Source organism: Lissotriton vulgaris, chromosome 3_1 (genome assembly GCF_964263255.1).
Source record: "Lissotriton vulgaris chromosome 3_1, aLisVul1.2, whole genome shotgun sequence".
NCBI lineage: Eukaryota > Metazoa > Chordata > Amphibia > Caudata > Salamandridae > Lissotriton > Lissotriton vulgaris.
In genome coordinates, this window is record NC_141689.1 from 2,131,799,990 (window position 1) to 2,131,823,741 (window position 23,752).

The 23,752-nt window shown below is 47.7% G+C and overlaps 1 protein-coding gene across 1 annotated transcript in view; it reads left to right on the forward strand.

Moving 5' to 3' along the window:
* Positions 1–23,752, forward strand: part of ATP8A1 (ATPase phospholipid transporting 8A1) — a 780,070-nt gene that overhangs the window by 499,679 nt on the left and 256,639 nt on the right. Inside the window, exon 22 of the mRNA XM_086963885.1 lies at positions 479–618. Coding sequence (XP_086820011.1) covers positions 479–618 — 140 coding nt within the window. The remainder of the gene's footprint in view (positions 1–478; positions 619–23,752) is intronic.

The window sequence follows — 23,752 nt, forward strand, 5'->3', positions numbered from 1 at the left end:
CTCTTTTCCCCACTGACTCACAAATGAAACAAAGAAGGATGAGGTGCGAATCACTCAGCCTCCTCCCCTCTTCCTTGATCATATTTGGCTACTCCATTCAAGTCATTCCAGGAGGCAGGTTCTCCACAATTGTCTGTGCTACCTGTCTTTGTCCAATTGGGCCTCCAATTGGACAAAGACAGGTAGCGCCTGGCCCAGGATATTTGTTTGTACTGTGCATAAGTCTTTGATTTTGCCTTGAACAAAGCTACTCATTAGTCTGGTGCTTATACAGTTATTAGCATAACTGACGCTTATGATATGTTCTATATTTAAAGGGCATGCTCTTTCCTGTTACCCTCATGTAAGTTCTCTAAATCATGCTGCTATTAGTTGTGAATTGTGTGACCAGTAGCCCATCGTCATATAAAACGAACTCCATGTTTAAATTAAACAGCATCGTTTATATTTTTGATCTTTTTATTTTTCTGACTTTTAGGTTTAAGAACTCTGTGTTTTGCAGTTGCTGAAATATCAGATACTGCATATGAAGAGTGGTTGAAACTCTTCCAGCGAGCCTCCACTGGAGTTCAAAACCGCGCACTTAAACTTGAAGAAAGTTATGAGATGATCGAAAAAGTGAGTGGTTGATGTTTATGGTGTATTTTATAAACCAGCGGTATTTCTCGACTAAGTCTTAGTCTCTGGCAGAGCATGGCTATCATACAGTTACCACCTGTTCTGGTGGATACCTTTTCTTTTTTGACTTCTTATGTAATTCTTTATGTGGACCTCTGCCCAACCATCAGACTGAATCTCGAACATTTTGTGTCAGTGACTCCCTTCAGCCTCCACCAAGCATTTGCACTAAGTGAGACTGCAGATCTGTGACACTCAAACAAAAGTGACTTAATGTGTCTCTACATGAGGTGCCAGGGAAGCTGACGACATTACTTCTCGTTTTCTTGCACCACAAAGACGTGGGAACAGGAATCACTGAGCTTTCTGATTTGTTTTCGCTGTATTTTCTGTGAAGGAAATTATTTGCCTGGGATATATTCCCTGAATGGTCCTCATACTTTAAAACTTGTGATGAACACTGATTATCCAATGTTGTTTACTTCAAACACACAAATGGAGATGGGAGGATACTTGCAATAAGTCTAACCACTGGCAGTCACTCCGGGTAGCATTCCAACACATCGTTCCTTTTCCCACAATGCCACCTCAGATTAGACCCAGCCATATGCAAATCTTTCCTGACCCTGCTCCAATAGAAATTGGAACAGGACGAACCCAAGACCTTTCTGAACCGGAACACAAGCAACTGAAGGCCGGTTTTGTCCTGATTGGGGCTCTTCAGTCGAGTGTAGCTTGGTTTCATTGGTACAGCGAGAATGGCGCCCTTGCATGGGCCTACCCGTGGTCATCAAACACACAAAGGGTGATAGAAGGATGCTTGCAATAAACCTAACCACTGGCAATCACTTGTGGTAGCTTTCCAACCCACCGCTTTTTTTGTAAACTAAGTGCCATTTACAGGCCCAGATTCAAAGAACTTTTGTTGTCCCAGGTGAGAAATCACAATATGGGCGTGTGCCAACTTTGTGCTCCTGTGCATTCTAAGGCCATTCGAGAAAGAGAACTCACATTTATAGTCTCTATGAAGGATATTAGTTGACTTTAAACACCCAATCGCCATGTAGGAACACTTTTGATGTTCCAGGTAGTGTGCTACGTTGCTAATCCAATCTTGGTTTGGGTTGTTCACACTGCAGGAGACATTGCAAAGAATGTGTATTGCATGGATATTCTGTCAAGAGACTGAAGCCACCGCGGGAGTAGATGAGTGAAATATTGTACTACAATCAGGTAATTAGAGGAGATAGCTAGCTGTGTCAGGCCTGCTCTATCCAGATGTCTATGTACGTATGTAGGTCATTTTGTGATGTGGTATTTGTATAGAACAAACCTAGCCAAAATCTTTAGGCTGGAGGTATTAGGCTGTGCTGTGATATTCGGGGTGGGGGAGATAACCAGAGGTACTACCATGGTTAACGTGTCCACACTCGAAGGTAGTGGCCATGAGTACATTTTTAAAATGTTAGGGTTTAAATAGCTACCGTGAATCAGACCTAGCGTAGTAACAAACTCGACTTGCCCCAGGGATATTTAGAGGTTTGTGTGGTATGTTGCTGAGCTTGTGTCTGTGCCTTGCTGCAGACCTTCCTCATGCAGTCCTTCCTTTCGGATTCTGGGCGAGAAAGTTATGGGTTGAATTGTTGAAGGAGCTTGGCCAGTTGCTGATGCCGACAGGGTGCGACTAGGCTGGCTGCAGTTTCTGTATATAAATAACATCTTGAAGTTCTAATGAACAATTGACATTCCTGTGTTTTTTGTCCACATTCACAGATTCCTCCTCCCAGCTAAAAAGTACACATTTTACAGTGCAATTGCATATATGTTTTCGAAAACACTCGCTTTTACAGCTAGTTATTAAGGATCACTCTGAAGAAGCATTCAGTGAACTATTCTAACACTGTGACCGGAAATCTCCAACCCAGTCAGCCACAACCCTACAGCGCTGAAGACATAATGGCAAACTGGTTAGAATCGGGTGGAAATCATAGGTTTCACCTGCAACTCAAACACTCGGGGTTTGCAGTGTCTCCACTTTCTTCATGTTTACCTTTCACGTGTTATCCTGCCGTTTCCAAGAAGGTTCTCGGTCTCCGATACTCTACTCAGAAGGGCAGGCTGGAAACATTCACTTCACACAGATCTCCATTTTGGGTCTAAGGGAGCAGATTTCTGCATCGCGTTCGACTGATCATACAAGCTTTGGCTCTAAGATTGCCGCGCAAATCAGCAATCTGACAAGTTCTGGTAGCAATCATAACTCTTTCTTTCCTGCATGGGCAGCATGCTGGGCCTTGTAGGGTGCGTAGTTGGAAGAGTGTTGTCTTTATTTTTATTCTTACCTAAGAACTATTTCTATGTCGAGCATCAGGACAACCGAGTGCTTTTATCGTGTTTTGGGACGCAGCCCTTACAGTATGTAGATGAAGAAATGTAAGAGATGGATCGAGAAAAATCTTAAAACATGCAAACTTTGCCCCGACTTATCCACCCGCGGAGTAAACCCCACGCAGTTGATTTTAGGAGAACTGTAAAGGGTCGGGCAATGTATTTACCTTAATGATAATTGAATAAAGGTAAATACATTGCCTGGCCCTGGACCCATGACTTGGAAGCATGTATAGCCCCTGCCTGCAGCGTCCTCCTTACAGACAGGTACCATGCACAGGCTCCACTGCTCTGGGGAACCTGGTTGATGCACTGCCAGGGAGAACAGTAAATGCAAGCACTATTAAGGTAAATCTATGTTTGGCAAATGACTGTGATGTACAACGCAAGAATTCACCCTTCTGTGTACTGCTTACTGTGTAGAGCAAGACATTTTTGCGCAGAAGAACATCCTGTCTGCATTTCTTTTTTTTTCTCAAAATTTGAGTTGATTTGCTGTCTGTGGAATAAAAAAAAAAAGATTTCCCCCATCTATGCTAGCGAACATGGGCGGCCTGTCCTCAAATTGCTGTTTCGTGGAAACATAATTTCTCCATATCTATTTTTGCGTTCGTTGTCACATTAAACACAGATATTTTAGCTTTGCCAATGTTTGTCTGATATGGCCCCCAAAGCGGAGATAAATTTTTCCTTCAGGATTCGCTTTGAACGAAACGTTTTGGTATTCCCTGAAAAAGCTCCAAGCGCCGAGGTGACCTGAGGGGTACAGTTGGCCGCTATGGAACTCTCAAGTTGAACATTACGTCAACGACGGATTTTTTGCTTCTGCGCACTTTAATGAAAAGTCCAACAGTCTAAATGCTACATCTGCAAATGACCCCGGGTGACCCGTCTGCAAAAATGCTCTAAACTGATCTTTCAACGTTTTTTTCATTTGTAAATTATGTGCTGCAAATCCGTGCATGTTTGTAAAATAAAATGTACTGAGACGTCCAGCAGATGGCGGAATCAGATCAGGTAATGTGGCCTTTTTCCCCTTTCTTCAGTCACGTAATTTATTCCGTTCATTTTGTATTGCACTTTTTGCCTCATCTGAAGACCACTGTCCAGAACACAAATACTTCGAACTCGAAGGAAAAATATGGCAAATGCAACTGTTTTAAAAATTCTTGCAACACGGGCATGAGCAAGCAGTATGTCCACAAAAAAAATTAACATAGTGAATTTGAGAAAATTGATGTCCCGCTGGTTTCAAATATGAAATATGAAATTATATTTTACACATAATCATTTTATCATGTTTTATTGAATAAGTATTACAAATAGTAAAATGCGCGGAAATAATAAAATGATGGAGGTCGTATTACAGGGCAACCCGTATTACCATGTAGCAGATCCATAAATCCCACATATTACAAATTTCCGATTCTGCATTAATAAGTACTCACAAATTCGAAATATATTTCTTGGAACATCGTAATTTTAATGCGTAGCAACAACCTCTGATAAGCATTCATAACTCATGTTTCTGTAAATTGTTGCATTTGAAGATCAAATTCAGAACAACAGTACATTAGATTAAGACGATTTTTGTTGGGAAAGACAATATTATTTAAGATACTTTTCTTTTGCCAATTGTGGTCACCTCTAGACAAGAGTTTCAGTGAAATTAGATTTTTAATTGTGTTGTTCATCTGAATAATGCTCTCCCTATCTCAAGAGCTTCACCTTTTGACTTGTTATAAAATGGAATAGGATGTTGACAATTTTTTCACACAGGCCAGCGATATATCCCAACCTAATTCTTCTCCTTATAATGAACAGACTAACAAGACAAAAACATATATGAGTACATTAGTATGAGCCGATTTACTTTTTTGACTTGATTTGGACCCATATAATGTTATTCGTTCCTGTTTTTTAGGTCTCGCAGACCTAGCGCTGGACGCGCTCCTCGCTCTGCGAGACATATTGGGGTAGAGGAGATTTTCGTAGTGGGCTTGAAGCCCCGCCCATCTTTATTATTGGCTAGCGTCATCATTTAAACGCTCGCTTCTGATTCTGGATCAGGGTTTTTTTGTTACCGCCCTGACCCCTTTTTGGCCCAGCCCACCTGGACTGGATTGTTTTCTTGCGGCTTTACACGCTCTCCTTTAAAAGTCCCTAAGCACTCTTTTATTTTCATTTTGAACGCGGTCCACTTTGGCTGCGCTTGTTTCTTTAAGCGTGGTCCGTGACAGCCTTCTTCCCGCTGTAGTTAACGTGCCTTCTCCTCCCGCTATGGGTCCCAGTACAAGGTCGTGTTCGGGCAGTGGGGGTTTTGTAAGGAGTACCTGTAAATTGTTCTCTGTTGTTGGGGATCAATGTGTCCTGCTATCTACATATCGCCAGTAGTGGGGATGTAGTCCTTCGATGCGGTCTGCCTCGGCCGCGCTTGTCCTGCCCAACCCCCTCAACCTCACGGTGGGGATGAAGTTCTTTGATGTGGTCTGCCTCGGCCGCTCTTGTCCCGGCCAAACCCTTCAACCACACGGTGGGGATGAAGTCCTTCGATGCAGTCCACCTCAGGCGCGCTTATTCCGCCCAACCGCCTCAACCACGCGGTGGGGATAAAGTCCTTCAATACGGTCCGCCTTGGCCGCGCTTGTCCCGCCCAACCCCCTCAACCACACTGTGGGGATGAAGTCCTTCAACTCTGGCCTGCAGTATAACCCGAAGACCGAAGTAAGAGCCTTCTTCCCGCGGGAGTCAGCATGCCTTCTCCTCCCACTTTGGGTCCCGGTTCAGGGTTGTGTTCGGGCAGTGGGGGTTTTTGTAAGGAGTACCTGCAAAATGTTCTCTGTTGTTGGGGATAAATGTGTCCTGCTCTCTACATTTCTCCGATTAAGGGGTCCCGCTTATCCAGCTCTCTGAAGGGAGCGCTTTGGGGTCTCAGGTACGAAATGTTTATTTTTGCGACATCGACGTGTAAAACACAACGTTCAATGGTACGTCCCTCTACTATCGGGCTTGGATTGTAGATTTGATCTGATGTAAGGCTCCACGCGCTGCAATGTGAAATATATTTGTTATTTTGAGTTTGAAGTGAAATACAAAACGTGGTAACTCCCATTCTGCGTTGAGTTACTTACTGTCAGTACTATCTATTTATTTGAGGGCAGGAGACATCTTCCTGGATCGCTCCCTGAGAGAGGGACATCGTAGCCTCTTGTTTAGCTGTAGCCTACCTCCTCTGAGGACACGTAGCAGTCGGTGACAAGCAAAACCACCACTACTCCCCGTAGGTCACACTCTAGTTCAGACGAAGCTACTTAAGTCACTGAGTCTAGAGCAAGCGCCAGCGGCCAGGGCCTGAGAGACAGCACAGAAGTGCTAGCTATTGTGGGGCCTGGATGAGTGACTGATTAGCCATACCTGCTCAAGCTGGTGGTGAGATGCTTAGAGCATAAATGTTCTGACTTTGCCTGACCTACATCGGATGTGGGTGACGTTAACGCTTGTTATAGCACTAAAAAAGCAGTAACTGCTGCACCTATAAAATCTGCCGTTTTTATATACAGCACTCATAATTATAATTTAGTTATACAATCTTGAATTATGCAGCAAAGGTGGACATCTCGCTGCAGGTTATCAAGAACGCAGCTTCTGGGCTTTTCGGCTTCAAAGCAGAGCTATTCTTTAAGATTTGCCCATTAAAGCAAACCAGCTACCACACCCATAATGCATTGTTGTTTTACGAAAACCCAGTTCTCAAACTGTCCTATAAAAGGAGCGACGTGGCCGCTTTAAGAGGGGAGGGGTGTTTGTTATGGAGTTATCTTTATCTCCCCCACCCTTAAAGACTACGTCCGCCTGTAGCCCATTTTTTTTTAACATTATTGCACTTCACCGTCACTTGGCGTTCTGTCATGGGCACCATACACCTGTTTGCGAGACGTTGGTAACTCCCTAGCTTTAACGGCACAATAATGTGAGAGGTACCGCCTCCACCCACTGGCCCTCCGGTCACACTCACAGGACTAAGGCTGAAGGGTGCAGAATACGAGCACACTCTGACACCACCTCCCCTCTCCTCTGAAAAAAAAAACCTCTCCATTGGCTAAATCGACTCCCCTTTCTGCGCCAAAATGCAAAGGTATCCTTACACCCCAAACCTGTTTTGGCTTATAACATGTGTATATTTCAGCCCATGGCATCGTAGAAAAAATAAACAATGGCTCGCATTAACTATTATGCCATTGAGTAGGATCATAATAAAGGGTATTATTTAAATGCCAGTTGGTGCCAATAGATTTGTTTGCTTTACAAACGCCTACACATTTTAATGTCATGTGCAGTCACGTGGAAATCGAGGATGCATCGTCGGCGCTACGTTATAAATCCAGACATACCAGTACTGGTATGTCCCTGCCAGCTGGTGTGTGTGTGCAGCATGTCGCTGCCAGCCGAAGTGTAATGAATTCGCCCTCGATACATGGACTTTTAGCCGTAAAACCTAGGCTTATCGCAGTACCATTCCTTTCCCTGTGATGATCAGGTAGTAGGCAAAATCAGTAACCAAATTCACGGGTGGCGACTAGTGCAGGTGCTTCCACCCCATACTAGAGCTGATGGCTGTCCAAAACACAATCTGGGACTCTTCCACGGTTGGGCATATTCAACCAGTGTTAAATAATTGAGGCTGGTCCATTTCTCGAGATGAAATATCTTAGTGTACCTCAGCTTCCACTAATGCAAATAGTTCTGAGGATGGTCTCGCATACTTAACTCTATGGATACCAAAACAGCGACATGGTTCCACTACTTTTCTAGAATTTGCTTACCATTGGAACGAATTCTACTGCTGTGTATGAGGCTTCAGCTGACTGTGTTCCTGAATGTGGGCATGTCTGTGTATGCGTGTTTCTGTGCCTACACATTTGCGTGAGTCTCTCTGTGCAACTATATTTATTTGGCCGCTTTTTAGGTCTCGCTGGCTTTGCAGCACGAAGCGCTGCCGCCAACGAGACTTATAGTCACCGTGTTTGCCTCCAAGGGAGACAGACCTGGAGACAGACCTGTGCACGAGCCGATTGTAGTATGGGCACGAGCCGATTCAGGTCTGTGAACGCGCTTCACAGTGGAACAGCTTGTGCACCGCAAGTAACAATTATCACAGCATGAGACCCCACTATCACAGCATGTCAACAGGCGCCCCAGGCTGCTGGAGCACTCAACTATAATTAATGCGCAGTTGAGTGCTCCAGCAGCATGGGGCGCCTCTCGGCATGCTGTGATAATTATCACTTTGGGGCCTCATGCTGTGATAATTCTCACTTTCTGATCGGGAGCAGGCGTATTACTGGCGCCACCGCAACGCCTTCATTAGTCATAAAAGCTGCATAATTCGCCCTCCCTCCCCAGCACTTTCACACCCTTCTCCTGTGTCTTTCATCTAATTCTATCCCCTTGCCCTCTCTTCTTTCAGCCCTTCCTCTCCCTGTCAGTCTCTCCCCCGACTCACTCCCCTCTAGGTCACTGCCTCTCAATGCCCTGTCTATCTCCAACCCTCCTTCCTTCGTTCCTCCTTCCTTAGTTCCTCTTAGGGATTATAGTTAGGAAGCTATTTACATAAACAGGTCAATTTCAAAGACTGCCAGAGTAATAGATGGAGAACGAGGAGACACCGCTTGTTTCACTCATTCATAAAGTTACACCTCAATACCTGCAAATGTGCATGTGACTTACAAGTAAAATAACTTCCATTCACATACACTGGCAGGCACAAGAGCATGCCTCCAGATGCCGCAGCGATGCACACGCACCTCACAATCACTCCAGACACACCGGTCACGATAAACACACACCCTCACTGACACACGTCGTTTACACACACAACGCATTGCCACACTCCTCTCTGCTCCACACAGCCCTCGTTTTAACGCGCACACTTCAGTGAGACAGCGACGCCTCAAACGCTCCCGCACACACGTGGTCACTAATAGTGAAAGCAGATTACCACATACATGTGACACACACACGGCTCACGCAGGCTGGCCCCTCGCCTCTCACAGGACTTCACCGACATACACCTACCTCAGTGCACAAAAGAGAGCGCTCCCTCGCCGCCTCCGCACAGACAACCACACCACACCGCACCTCACACCAGGGGCCAGAAGCACATCAAACACTCCCATGGTGGGACGGGGACAGAAACAGGCCTGGCAGCGAAATAAAAGTCCTCCTTAGTGAATTAGAGGCTAAAAAGTGTCAGTCGTGTGTTCCGTACTCGTGACGAGGCTGTGTGAGGGTTTTGCAAGATATGGGGGAGGGCATAGGTGTGAGGTTGCAGCAGGCAATGTGTGTGGTAAGAGCAGGTGAATCAACAGTAAAACCCGGCCCAGCAGGCCATGAAGTGGTCCACACTGACCTGTCAGGCAGGCCCTTAGGCCAGTCTGAACGTCATCACCTCCTTCAGCCACGGAGGCCGGGCCAGAAGGGCTGGGCCGGACCCTTCAGCCTGTTTGCTGTCTGACAGTCGGGGTCTGCATTGTCGGGCGCCTGTTCCTTGAAAGGCTGGGTCAAGGATGCCGTGGTGCAAGCAAGGCCCCGGCCCCTCTGACTGCTGTTGGGGCAGTAAAGTACACATCCATGACCAGGTTGCACAGGGCTCCGCGGGCCTTTGGGCCCCAGTGCCACTGCACCAACAGCAGCCACGCCCCTGGGTATGAGAGAATGGGCAGCATTTCTACAGCGGCGCACCCAAGGCTGCAGTTCAAACCCACCTCTCGTTTCTCAGACCCTTTACACTTGTGGTACTGAAGGCAGAACATTACTTGTTGAAAACCCGCCCTCTTTAAACACACCAAGCAAGGCGGCCCCTTTTAAAATGTCCTTTTTTCACTGATTCATAAAGTCTACACCTCAATACCTGCAAATGTGCACGCGACTTACAAGTAAAATAACTTCCATTCACATTTTAATTCGGGATAAAATCTAGTATATTTTTTAAAGAGTCGAGAAAGTCAGGAAGCCTATTCAGGGCACCAATAACAAGCATTGAAAATGCAACAGGTCTCGCCTTTAATTAAGTTAAAGCCATTTGCTTTGCTAATGGTATTTTATAGCAAAGCAAATGGCTTTAACTTAATGAAAGGCGAGACCTATTGCATTTTTAATGCTTCTTTAACCCCTTCGCTGCTGCGGACAGCATCCGCCCGCCCCCCGTGATGGTGGGCGTCTGCTGAGGATGGTCGGGGGCCGTCCGAACCCCGCCCACTGATTAGAATGGCAGCACAGCGGCAGGATTCGTGCCACGGTCAACGTGTTAATAGCACATAAAAGGCACAGACAGTGGGAGAGAACGCTTTACTGAGAACAATATTTGTGACAATAACTACTTCTAAACATATGAAACATTGAGGAGCTGAAAACACAACAAAACAAACAAAATGGGTCCGTTACACACCTGAACTTGTTGTTATACTTGGTTGTCCTCCTTGGTTTTATCTTTGTCTACTTTGTATTTGTTGCTACTTGTTCTATGTACGTGCTTTGAAGAAGATGTCTTGGCATATCAGCACTATATACAAACAACAAAAACATATTCAATAAGTGAAACAAAACAACATATGTTGTAAAATGTCAAGTTTTTATAAGCTGTGTTTTATGCCAGGTAGTAATTTTAATTACTTAAAACTGTGGCATTCAGGATTGGTTAGTGTTTTATTACGAAAAGGACATTTCTCTATGTTTTTCTTTTCATTATAACTATGTTAATACTACATAAAAACATACACAACGGAGTTCTTTATTTTATTAAGGTGACAAGGGCATATCTGTTGCATAAGTAAAACGAATTGTCTTTTACAATACCAATAGCTCCAAAACTGACAAATGCGAGACCTATTGCATTTCCAATTCTTGTTAATGCATGTCTCCCATATTGTTGCGGTGACATCATAATCAATAGACCGTCTTCCCCACTGCAGTTTTAGTGAGGCAGGCGTGTTTGATAAACAATATGTGGGGTAAAGTACCACTACCCAGGTCATTTAATATCTATTCTAGAGCAGGTTCTTAACCCTTTGACTTCTGTGGACCCCCACTGAGTTCTTTCTCATCAGAAGCACGGGATCCCGGCCTGCACATTTTTGATGATTTGAACTGCAAAACAATACACAAATTGTAGGAAACAAGCACTCTTTATATAAGTACACAAATTATGAAATATTTTCTTAAATTCACCAGCAAATTAAACATTTTTTTTAAATTTATTTTAATAGGAAGATTGGACCCTTTATAAACTAAATTGAGGCCACTCATTGTCAATAGTAAATTTTATTTGATGCACTTCTCCCACGAAATACTAACTTAATTTATAGCTTTCAATTTCAAATTTACAAAACGTCTTAAATTTTTCGATTTTACATTTTGCTTCTTTATTTGTCTGCATTTTATTAATCTATTACTTTTGAAATACTTTTTTTTTTATTTCAAAGCAGTCGCGGACAGCCTGAGTAGGCTTCATGGACCCAATGAGGGCTCCAGACTACAGGTTAAGAACTACAGTTCTAGAGCATATGCACATCCAGACACGTTTCTTGGTGTCAAGCCTACCACACACATCCAAAACCCCAAAAATAAATCTTGAGCAAAATGTTCCATCATTATTTAAAATGTTGATAGGGATATAATTCCACAAGGCTGGGGGCTAGCACCTAGAAACCTCAACCATCCATATGTATTGGGTTGAATCTTGGGATGACAAATTGAGAAGACTCAGTTGAAAGAAGGGTACACCTCGGCACACATCTTAGAATAATTTCTTTCATAAAATGGGAGAGTGACTGAACATGATGAGATGCACTTTAAATTTCATTTTAAAAGATACCCATGCACCTCCAGTGACCCAAGGACTCGGAACAAGAGAGATGAGTGTACAAAACATGCCGTAGAAGAGAGATTGCCAACCACACTCTGGGTCACTTGCCACCGATGCACCATACATCTTAGAAGGCCAACAAACAGTGACTTGGAATTGTCCTGAAGAGAACCTGCCTGGCTCATGAATACTGAAATTAAGCCAGACTGCATAAACCAAAGAAGAATTTTACTGAGACGTGGAAGCTTATAATAGCATGAAGATGCTATACCTGCGACCTGTGGATGAATATCAGGATGACCCCCAAGTTGCTTGCAACCTTAACAGGAACTGTTCATTATCCCAGATCCGGAGGTGAAAATGGGTGGCCAGGGAGATTCAAACTACTTCCAGTCAGCATCATTTCTGTTGGATCTGTGTCTGGTTAAAGCCATGTGCTGCCCATCCATCCCCATAGCTGCAACATACACTGTTGGTGGTTGCATCCTATTACCTTACCATCTAACTAGAGGCACCTGTGTAACTTTGGCATATACAGTGAAAGCCATATGATCAGATGAGAAGAGCAACTGTGCCAACAACATATTAGAAGCTTAGTGATATTGTCAAGCTCTTTGGAACACCAAAGGTGAGCCTTTTAGAAGTAGAAATGAAGGTGGGGATTGCAAGGGTGTGGAATTTTCTAAAACACCTGCTTATCCATTGGATTTGATAAATCTGCTTCTTTTTCTTTTTGGTGCCATACTAAATCGGTGTTTGGATTGTAGCAAGGCTCCGATTCAGCCACGTCCACAATAAAACCTGGTTGGTTACTGGTTTCCCCTCACTGTTCCTGCCGCCGGCCTGTGTACCTGAACGAAGGGACTGCCCTACATCGGTGGGATTCCCATTTGTCCACCAAAAGCGGCTACCTCCAGAAGCTCACCTTTTGGGCCAACACCCTGGTGGCTTCCTGCAAAGGGGAGGTAGCAACTCCCTCTGTAGCAGGCTTCTTTTGTTTCTGAGCCTAAGAGACATTTACACTACTTGCCAGGCAAGCAGAAGGCTGTTTGGTGGCCAGCAACCATGCAAGGCCACTGGATAACTGGGCAACAGTGTGGCAACTTTCTAAAAGTGACATTGAATTAGATTTGTGCATTAAGTCTGGTTAATCCCACAATTAATTTGATACATTGAAATACCCATTTTAGTAGTCTCATTCAGAAGTGAGCCGGGCTGAGAGGTCATTCGGTAACTCTGTGTTAGGCAATAGGGCTACTAACTTTTCCACAGCAAAAACAACTTGGAAGTTTTGCAGTTAGGACATATTAAAAGTATATGTGCTACATATGTAATATATAGCAGTCTACCTTACGGCTCCATAGGCCGTCTTTAGGGGAGACTCATATACATTGTTAAGGGGAGTGGGCACTTGGCCATTGCTTTAAATGGCAAAGTCGCACTAGCAGTTTTAAAACTGCTCTTCCAGGCTGCAGTGGCAGGTTGTGAGCCATTTTGTAGCTTGTCACACACAGGGTGGCACAATCTGTGCTAGGGACTTACAGATAAGTAAGCTATTGCCAATTGGGGATAACCAGTTCCACAAACAATTTATAATGGGTTAGAACACTGGCATTGTGGTTTGGTTAGCAGCCTTCAGGGCACTCTGAGTCAAACAAAAAACCAGCAGCGTTATCAGTCCAAAACTTTGAGGATGAGAATGCAAAAAGAGGCATTTCCTTACAAGAATGGTAAAGGAAAAAAAATTGACTAAGCCATTAGGTCGGTGTTAACCTTTTAAAGGTGTGACTAATTGGGTTTGCCAGTGCTTGTTGTGACTATTTCAGCCTCTGGTGTGCCCACTCCGACTCACAAGGGCCGTGGAATGCGAGCTCCTGGTGTTTATTGACACTTCACTGGCCTAACGGAAAGGTCAACTGAAGGTGATTAAGCTTTCTGTGTTTATAGACTCACTGCGGTTGCAAGTGATTAAAACAACTGTAAAGCTCAATACGTCACTGTGAGACATGCCTTGCCTTGTGCATTGGACGGGTTAACTCGGCAAGAGCTAGGTTCACCTATAAAACGTTATGGAACTTTTTAAGACAGGAGCTGACATGGAAATAATTCTGTTGTTTAACCCATGAGGCCGCCTGTTCTTTTGTTGGCCTGCAGTGTATTTCAGCAGCTGGTAAGTTTTCTCTGTGTTTTTTCGTCGCACCGTGTTAAAGTCAACTCCTGACTGCTCTTTAGAAATGAAAGGGCCTTGCTTGCCCCCGTTGGGGAGACCACCATGTTAACAACATTATCCACCTACTGAGTTTTGGGATCTGCATGTTTGCTAGTGCTCTCAAAGGTGTACATTTCTTTCCAAGAAAAGCTGCCAATGAAAATGGAGACTTCTGGACTGAAGATTTTCCACCATCCTGCGCTCCAGAAGTTTTACTGAAAACCTACGATCTGAAAGCTTTTCAGATTTTGCCATACTGATTTTATACATTTTTTTATGGATCGTTTTATTCCCTGTGAGTTCATTAAAAGCCATCCGTGGCAGAAACGCATATGTGGTTAGAATGATGTTTCAGAACACTCATGCGTTGCTAGTATCCGGACAACAACAAGCAGTTCATATAGTGAATGCTTTGTCTTCGCGTGTGAAATAAAACACAAGAACAAGAAGAGACTTTTCCAAATTAATGAGCCGATCTGTTTAGGCGCCGACTGATTGTAATCGCTACCATACAAACAGTACGATTTGCAAGAGGCTGTCAGTAAAGCAAACAAACCTTGCCTGCGGATTTCAAAGTGCCATGCAAAGCTGTGACCCTCGGCAAAAGCGGATGCAGCATTTCAGCAGAGCCTGTCTACAGAAGAGGGATGCATTGGCAGCAAGTTATGTGTAAGGCCTGATAAGTATTCTTGAAGATTGAAGCTTTGTCTGGTTAACCCTCACATGTGTAAGAGCTTTCCGATAGTGACCCCTGGTAAACCATAGAATTGTTCCTCCAGAATCTACGGTGTAATTACTGTGTTTTCTGGGGCCAGTGTGATGTGTGAATATGCATGTAGGTAGTGGTATATACTTCTTTCTTTCTCTTATCCTAGCTTGAGTCTGATACACAAACTCAGTGAGGCCTACCAGAATGAACTGCACACGTAAGCCGCTGTTTGGGGATTTGCCTGAAAAAGTGGTGGCTTATACCGGCTTTTTCCTGGTACCTTTCTTTGAATTTTCAAATTGGTTTGGTGTATTTAAGCTGCAGTTCCCCATCTCCCTGCCAAGGTGGGGTCCTTCCACCCCAAGAAATAGTTAATAAAAATGTTTCACGTCCCTTATGTAAATGATTAATTAAGCAATACAAAAGGGGATGATGGACGGAGCGTTTGAGCAAATCAAACACTCACCCCTAGTCAACTGATCTGGGTTTAATCCATCACTATTCTTTAGCTCACTCAGCCACCCCAGTTCAGACATGGCCATATGCAAATCAGTCTGACCCTGAGCCTCATGGGAACAGTCCAGCCCGAACTGTCAAGCCATGTCTTCCCTGGACCGGAAACAAGCATCCTGGGACCGGTTTCGGATTCATAATCTTCATCAGCCAGGCTATCTTGAATCCAGTGGACAAGAGAGCAAGGGACTCACGTCTGAGCATACCCTGCCAACTTAGGGCGAACAAAGCGATACAAAAGGGGATGATGGACGGAGCATTTGAGCAAATCAAACACTCACCCCCAGTCAACTGATCTGGGTTTAATCCATCACTATACTTTAGCTCACTCAGCCACCCCAGTTCAGACATGCCCATATGCAAATCAGTCTGACCCTGTGCCTCATGGGAACAGTCCAGCCCGAACTGCCAAGCCATGTCTTTCCTGGACCGGAAACAAGCATCCTGGGCCCGGTTTCGGATTCATAATCCTCATCAGCCAGGCTATCTTGAATCCAGTGGCCAAGTGAGCAAGGGACTCACGTCTGAGCATACCCTGCTAACTTAGGGCGAACACAGCGAGACAAAAGGGGATGATGGACGGAGCGTTTGAGCAAATCAAGCACTCACCCCCGTCAACTGATCTGGGTTTGATCCATCACCGTTCTTTAGCTCACTCAGCCACCCCAGTTCAGACATGGCCATATGCAAATCAGTCTGAGCTTGTGCCTCATGGGAACAGTCCAGCCCGAACTGCCAAGCCATGTCTTCCCTGGACCGGAAACAAGCATCCTGGGACCGGTTTCGGATTCATAATCCTCATCAGCCAGGCTATCTTGAATCCAGTGGCCAAGTGAGCAAGGGACTCACGTCTGAGCATACCCTGCCAACTTAGGGCGAACAAAGCGATACAAAAGGGGATGATGGACGGAACGTTTGAGCAAATCAAACACTCACCCCTAGTCAACTGATCTGGGTTTAATCCATCACCATTCTTTAGCTCACTCAGCCACCCCAGTTGAGACATGGCCATATGCAAATCAGTCTGACCCTGTGCCTCATGGGAACAGTCCAGCCCGAACTGCCAAGCCATGTCTTCCCTGGACCGGAAACAAGCATCCTGGGACCGGTTTCGGATTCATAATCCTCATCAGCCAGGCTATCTTGAATCCAGTGGCCAAGTGAGCAAGGGACTCACGTCTGAGCATACCCTGCCAACTTAGGGCGAACAAAGCGATACAAAAGGGGATGATGGACGGAGCGTTTGAGCAAATCATACACTCACCCCCAGTCAACTGTCTGGGTTTAATCCATCACCATTCTTTAGCTCACTCAGCCACCCCAGTTCAGACATGGCCATATGCAAATCAGTCTGACCCTGTGCCTCATGGGAACAGTCCAGCCCGAACTGCCAAGCCATGTCTTCCCTGGACCGGAAACAAGCATCCTGGGACCGGTTTCGGATTCATAATCCTCATCAGCCAGGCTATCTTGAATCCAGTGGCCAAGTGAGCAAGGGACTCACGTCTGAGCATACCCTGCCAACTTAGGGCGAACAAAGTGATACAAAAGCTTAATTCCGGTCCAGGGAAGACATGGCTAGGCAGTTCGGGCTGGACTGTTCCCATGAGGCACAGGGTCAGACTGATTTGCATATGGCCATGTCTGAACTGGGGTGGCGGAGTGAGCTAAAGAACGGTGATGGATTAAACCCAGATCAGTTGACTGGGGTGATTGTTTGTATTGTCATCGCTCCGCCCATCACCACCTTTGGTTTTTCCAATGAGTAATTAAGAGCATCTTCAATTTCAACTTCAATTTAAGCCCTCCCCCTCGCTTGTCTGTCCCTCTGCCTGACCCTTACAATACATTTCTTATTCTGTTTCTGGCCCATTAGGTAAGTAGTGGTGTCATGCTAGTGGTGCGTACGTGTAATGAAAGCGCCTTCAGGCAGTCTATTCTTCAGGAACTATGCCTACATGATCCTGCTGTAACAGAGAAAGAGAGTAGCACCCTATTTCCCAGACTGCCTTCTTTTGCCACAGAAGCGCTCCCTCAGTTAAAATGTGAATAGTTGCTTCATTTATAAGGCACTCTCCCCACATTGAATGGTCTCCACGTGATATGAAAAGGATAGCATAAGAAAATAGGAAAGAAAATAAGGAAGTGCAATAGAAAAACAGCCTGATTTGTGCTACTCTGCCAAGAATAAAATTACTTCTGAAACAGAAACTTTTTGCTCCTTTTGCGACATGAATGTCAATTTGGATTACTTTAACTTCAAGGGGAGGACTATTCAGGAGTTGAGGTACCTATATGGTAAATATTTGATCCTGCTCTCCATCTAAGTGTAGTCTTACTGTCTCTGAGGAAGAACTACATTTCTAGATCTCAAAACACTTGGGATGTACATTCTCCATCAGATATGGAGAGACTTTGTCATGTAGACATTTCTACCCTAGGTATAAGACTTTGAATGTTACTGTCGTGGAGCAAGAAGCCAATGTAATAATGGCTGTCTTGTGAAATGTGATTGATATTTTTATATTCTAGAAATATACCAGCAGATGCATTTTAACTTCATTGTAATTTGGTTTCTTGAAAGGCTAGGAGCCCAGCATAAAAACTGTTGGCATATTTCAGTTTAATGTTTTTCATGGTTGCCATGTCACATTGTTTGTGATTGGCATGGATGCAGGGAAGTAGGCGTGTCATCTGAATGTCGCAAAAAGATGACCTGAATTACAGTGCCAGTATGAGAGTCAAAGCTCAATTGCCCCACCCTTATCAGTTCTAGATTGCATGCCCTGCCAGCATAGGTGATAAACTCAAGAATGTTATTTTCTCTGCTAAACATAAAAGTTGATAGGGACCTAATTGCAAGACCTCCATCATGGGATGGTTCAGGTTGAGTACACTGGAGATCGAGGCCGGCTCCAGGGCGGTGCGATCGGTGACACCGCATCGGGAGCTGTCTTGGGGTGGGGGCGCCTTTTGTCAGAGATCCTTTTGTTACTTGCAGTTTATTCTTTAAAATCCTAATATAGGGCAGTGAGCTATTAACTGCCATCAAAGAGCTGCATGCAAACTACAAGGAAAATATTAGTGCAACATTTTTTTGCCACAGTCTTTCGTTGTCCTAATACTGCAAAAGGGGTTCATTTGGGTATAATCAATTCTTATTATTAAAGAAAACCTCTAACAATGGTGTTACATTTTAAATTCTGAATTTGTGTTTTTCCAGTCCAAGGACTCTTAAACTATATTGCCTAGCAGTATGGATAAATTTGAGTCCTACTCCTTGAAGGCCTCTGTCTTATGTAACCTTTCCTATACACTGATTTACACACTGATGATTGATTGTCTTTGCAATGCGTGTGTGATGTAAAGTGTTCTGACATCTTAAACTGTTGGGAGTGGTGCTTTAAAACTAAATGAATCGGGTGCCTGGCCAAGATGGCGGAGTGAGTAGTCGCATTCACTGCGATCTCCTCCGAGCCTGGGCCCCTAAGCCGTTGAAATTTAGCTGATCTCCCCCCACGTTGCTATCACTTGGCAGCGGAAGGTGAGAGGGACCCCCGGGTGTCGGTCCCGAGAGAAGCGGAAGCCTGGTGCCGCGATTGGAGGGCCCCGGGAGCGAGGTGGAGTCCGGAGGCGGCCTTAGCCGCAGGCCGGAGGCGGAGCCGAGTTTGCCCTGTGGCGGGGTCTGAACCTGGAGAGTGCCCCACGGCTGCAGAGTTCGCCTGGTGAGGAGAGCGGCGCGCCCCCGGTCCTGCGGAGATCCCAGGGGGCCCGGACGGCTGACCTTTGGTCGCGCTGGTGCGGAGGGTGCAGGTCCGGGACCGGGCGCTGAGCTGGACTGGGGTCGCGGTCCGTGCACCGGACCTAGAAGGCGCTAGGAGGGGCTCCCGATCTGCTTCGCTCCACCGGTGGTACTGGGGAGGAACCGGAGTGAATCCTGGTGGACGTGAGTGACCCCGGTTGGGGGGAGAAGGCCTTCGAGCGTCACCCACCTGCTGAGCCACCGCTGGTGGAGCGGAATCACGCAACGCCGCGGCTGCGGCCTGCGCCTCCGGCCTCGCTCCGGAGGGGCCTGAGGCGGGCGAGCCCCCTGTCTCCGCACGGACGGTCACGTCCTGCTCCCTCCTGCTGGAATCGATCCTGCCTGCAGTGTTGACGCCCCACTATAGAGCAGCCTGCCTGGCGCATAGCTCCCTGGACTTGGTGGGGGACGGTAGTGAGTTGCGTGCATGGTGGAAACCGCACCTGGCCCCCCCTGTGTGACTGTACCGGCTGCTGCAGTGGATTGATCGGGCTTAGCCTGGAGTTCTGGCAGGTCCCGGGACATGGGGCCCAATTCGGAGGCGGCCCTCCCCAAAAGGCTGGAACTGTTGGAGCCGAGTGCCCTGCAAAGAGGGGACTCAGGAAGCCGGAGAGGCTTAGAGATGCCCTCGATCGCCGGGGGCTGCTGGAGGGCCTGAGAGGGGAGTGCAGCTCTACCCCCCCTTATCATACGTGGACCAGGCAGCGGAGTGGGAGGCCCAGTTGTTCGGCTAGGGACCTGGGCGCCTAACGGCGTGGAGACCTACGCGACGCTGCGGCCTGCGATTCCAGAGGTGCCTGTGGACGAGGGGCCTCGCTGGCCAGTTTGGGGGACCCCGCCTGGCTCTCCCCCGCAAAGCTTAGGAGAGGTTGAAGTGCCTGCTGGCCCGGTCTGCAAGTGGACTTCCGGGCCCACTGGAGGAGAGGCGGCGCGACGAGAAAGTGGTTGTCCAGACCTGACCCCCGGTATGTGACTGCGCCAACGAAAACGCCCTACCCTCGCTTGGACTGAGGGGCTGTGGTTAGCAGCAGCACGGTCTGGGACGCAGTTGGTGAATTAGGAGGTGGCGCAAGGTGGTTACCGAGTGGCGTGCCAAGTCGTGGAATGCACTGTGCCTTCACTACTTGCAAGTGAGACAGCGAGGACCGGTGCAGGACTGGCAAGTGGCGCAGACAATTTAGGAGACAGCCGGATTTTTGGGAGTGCGGTCAGCAGATGACGGCGTAGGAGCACAGGGGACCTGAGAGAGACGTGCTGACCTCTTAACTAGTGGCCCCGGGGAGCAGCGAAGGGCTGCGGCCATTTAGGGTTCCGGCAGGTGACCAGGGAATCCAGTATATCGCACGGAATGGCCGGCAACAAAGGAAATAGGAAGGGTGAGCGCACCCTACCGGACATGCTGAACAGGGGCGCACTGCAAGGCAGGACCGGGGACAGCACTCCCCAGGACAATCGAGCGGCTCCCAGGGGGCGAGTGGAGGAGAGCCGCCGGTCACCAGGTCCTTTCTTGAGCCACTCTTTAGCTCCCTGCGAGAGGACTTTCAAATATTGAAGCAGGAAGTGGCGGGGGAGGTTCGAGAAGTTCGGAGGGAAGTCGATAGCCTGGGGGAAAGAGTGAACTCAGTGGAAGAAGCCGGACACGCCCGAGATCACGCAACTCCAGCAGGAAGTGATACGGCTCCAGGACCAGCAAATCGATCTTCAATCACACGCGGAGGACCTTGAGAATCGGTCCCGGAGGAACAACATCCGGGTCCGGGGTGTGCCTCTCGGAGAGGAAGGGGAGGACACCGCGGGCTACTTGCTTGACCTGTTCAAAGAGATACTGGGTGAGCCAACCGATTTTCTGATCAGGATAGACAGGGCACATAGAGTGGGCCTGCGGCGCCGTTCTTCCGCACCCCCCCCCGACCTCTTGGCTTTCCTGCCGGATTATCCCTTGAAGGAGAGGATCCTCCGTGAGGCCCGGACCAGGCCTTCCCTGGAGTTTAGAGGTCACCGAGTGGCCCTCTTCCAAGATCTCTCAGTGATCACGTTGCAGAAACGCAAATCCTTTAAGATAGCGACTGATTTCCTGAGGGAGCATGGCACTCAGTATTCGTGGGGCCACCCGTTTCGCCTCATCTTCCGATGGAATGCCACACTGCACCAGTTGCGCTCCCTTCAGGACATCTGCGGGGTGCTGGGCATCACGGCAACTGACGAGGATGCGCCCACCCCACGACGCAGACGTGTCACCAGGGATGGCTGGCAGTCGGTGTAGGAGAGTAGGGTCTGCAATCCTATGATCACCTAGATTTTTTGCTTTTGTTTCACTGGTTTACGACTTTCTCTGGCTGTGGGCCTGCTAATCAGACCCACAGCCTGGCTGTTCTCTTTCTAAATTACGATATGTACCCTAGGTGCATTTACCAATTGGTACTGGGCCACCTTATCAGACCCCGTAACGCAGGGCATAGGTGTACCCAGGGCCGCCAGGGGCTGCAGCATGTATTATGCCACCCCTGGCTGGCCTCTTAAATTTGACACAACTGGCTGCACGACAGCTGGGGCGAAGGCGTGTAACCACCCTTCGCTGTAGGTATAGTAGCTCTATATCTAACCATACAATGGACACCCGAGTTCCTATCAGTCACTCCTATGGCAGGCCTTAACAATCCTGAAGGCAGAGTGCGTGGGCTTGTGTGAGCTAGGTTCAGGCCCGAGCCGAGCCCGGTTGCAGCTTGCGGAATCGAGACCCAATGGCTGTTCCATGATAACGCGTACCACATCGGTAACTTCGGTGTCGCGTTATCAAGACATGTCGAGTAAGGTGTCATACGAATCGGGATGCTGCCCTCTCACCAACTCTGGCGACGAGGTTAGCATTCCGCCCTTCTAGAGGGACACGACATGTACGTAACTGTGAACCCCGGTTAAAGTTAACTGAAGCCTCAGCTCCACAAAATGGATGCTGCCACCACAGACACGAGTCTGACCTCCTGCTGCTGGGAGTCCTTCCAGCGAGGAGCGCTTGGACAAAGGGTTTCCTGTCGAGGGCGCTGTTCGCACCGTCCCAGACAGGGTTTGTGTATTCTGGGTAGGTAGGGCTTTGGCGAGAAGGTGACTGCGGAGTGGCACCCCGGTGCTCACTACGCATCTGCCGGTTAGAACCAGTTCCAGGGGCGACAGCCCTGGCCTGGGGAAAGCCCGGCAGGGGAGAGGGGCGTAACTACCCCCCTTCCTGGTCCCACCCTTAGGGCAGGACCTAGTCATGTACCCACCCCTTTCTTTAGGATAAAGACCGGAGCGGGGACCCTTCCAAATTAGATCATCTTTGAATCAAGAACTACTTTCTACGAAAGGACACTCAAGACTCTTCTCAAGATTTCTCCCTTGTGGCTAAGGAGTAGTCACCCTGCATCAGCGGGCACCAACTAAGAACTCTGCGGTTTGCTGCAAGTCCTTCCTCAAGGATCCGACGGCCCAGCTCGACGAGAACCGGCTTCCCTGGCACCTCTGACCTCTACCCACGTCATCAGCTCAGCTGTGATCTGTGGGTGCGACGAGACCTCGAGGGACCGGCCATCATCAGAACCTGCACGCTCTTAAAAACCAGCACGACCATCGAGGTAACTCTCTGGTGAGTGCTCTGGGGGTCCGAGAAGCCCCGACCCTGAGCCGCTCTAGCATCGAAGTGCAGTCTCCCAGCATCTCCACGATCTGCGTGGGGCCCTTCTGCTCGCTGCTCAACACGTTGTCTGGTCACTCGCCGCTGGCTTGTGCCCTTCTGTGACGACATCCGAGAATCATCACTGCTGGTCTGGTTGCTCCAGACTGGCCCTTGCTTCCATCTTTTGCGAGAAGCACCCCGGACCCTCCTGGTCCACTCAAGACGCCATCTTAGGCCCACCCCGTGGCCCTGAGATCTGCCAAGGCTTGTTGCCCCATCCTGGGCCCAGCGACGCCGACAGCATCATCCTTCGTGGGACAGCTCGCACCTCCACCGTGGTCGCCGACAACGCCTCCTGGTCCGTGAGACTGCAGAGCCTAGCGTCGCCCACTCACCTAGTCGAGGTGACGGCCAACCGGTGCCTTCCTGGTACCCTCTGACTACTGGCTAGTAGTACGAACTTGGTCCCCTCTGCTTTCAGGTTTTCATCAATCTCCGATCCAGGCTTGGATCTCTACGAACTATTCAGCACTGGTCGCCGGCCAGCAACTCCTTTCTTCCGGCTCCTGGCTCGTCAGCGAAGACCCCGACGCCTGTAAGACTTGTGCAGCCGCAGCCCTCGTGGCTAGGTAACTCGGCATTTCGGTGCCTGCATAGCCTCCTTACTCTAGGGTCCCGAGTCCCTCGCTTCCGACTTGCCTTATCGGGTCCGCCCGAGACCTTAACCTTTCCGTGTCCTCGGACACTTGTTTTAATTGTGCACTTGAAGTATTTGCTAAAGAGATTTGGTTTGTGCTTAGTACCCTGTCCTCATAAAGAGTACAGGGCTGTTGTGATTCTTAATAAATATCCTGTTTATTTTCATAACACTTGTGTGGTGTCCTTTCACTGGGTGTTCAAGGGGTACATGTGTGGTAAACAGCTGGCTTAACACGCCCTCTCGAGTCTTTAGCCTTAGACTGCTCGTATCCACGCTACTAGGATAGCTGGTCTATAGG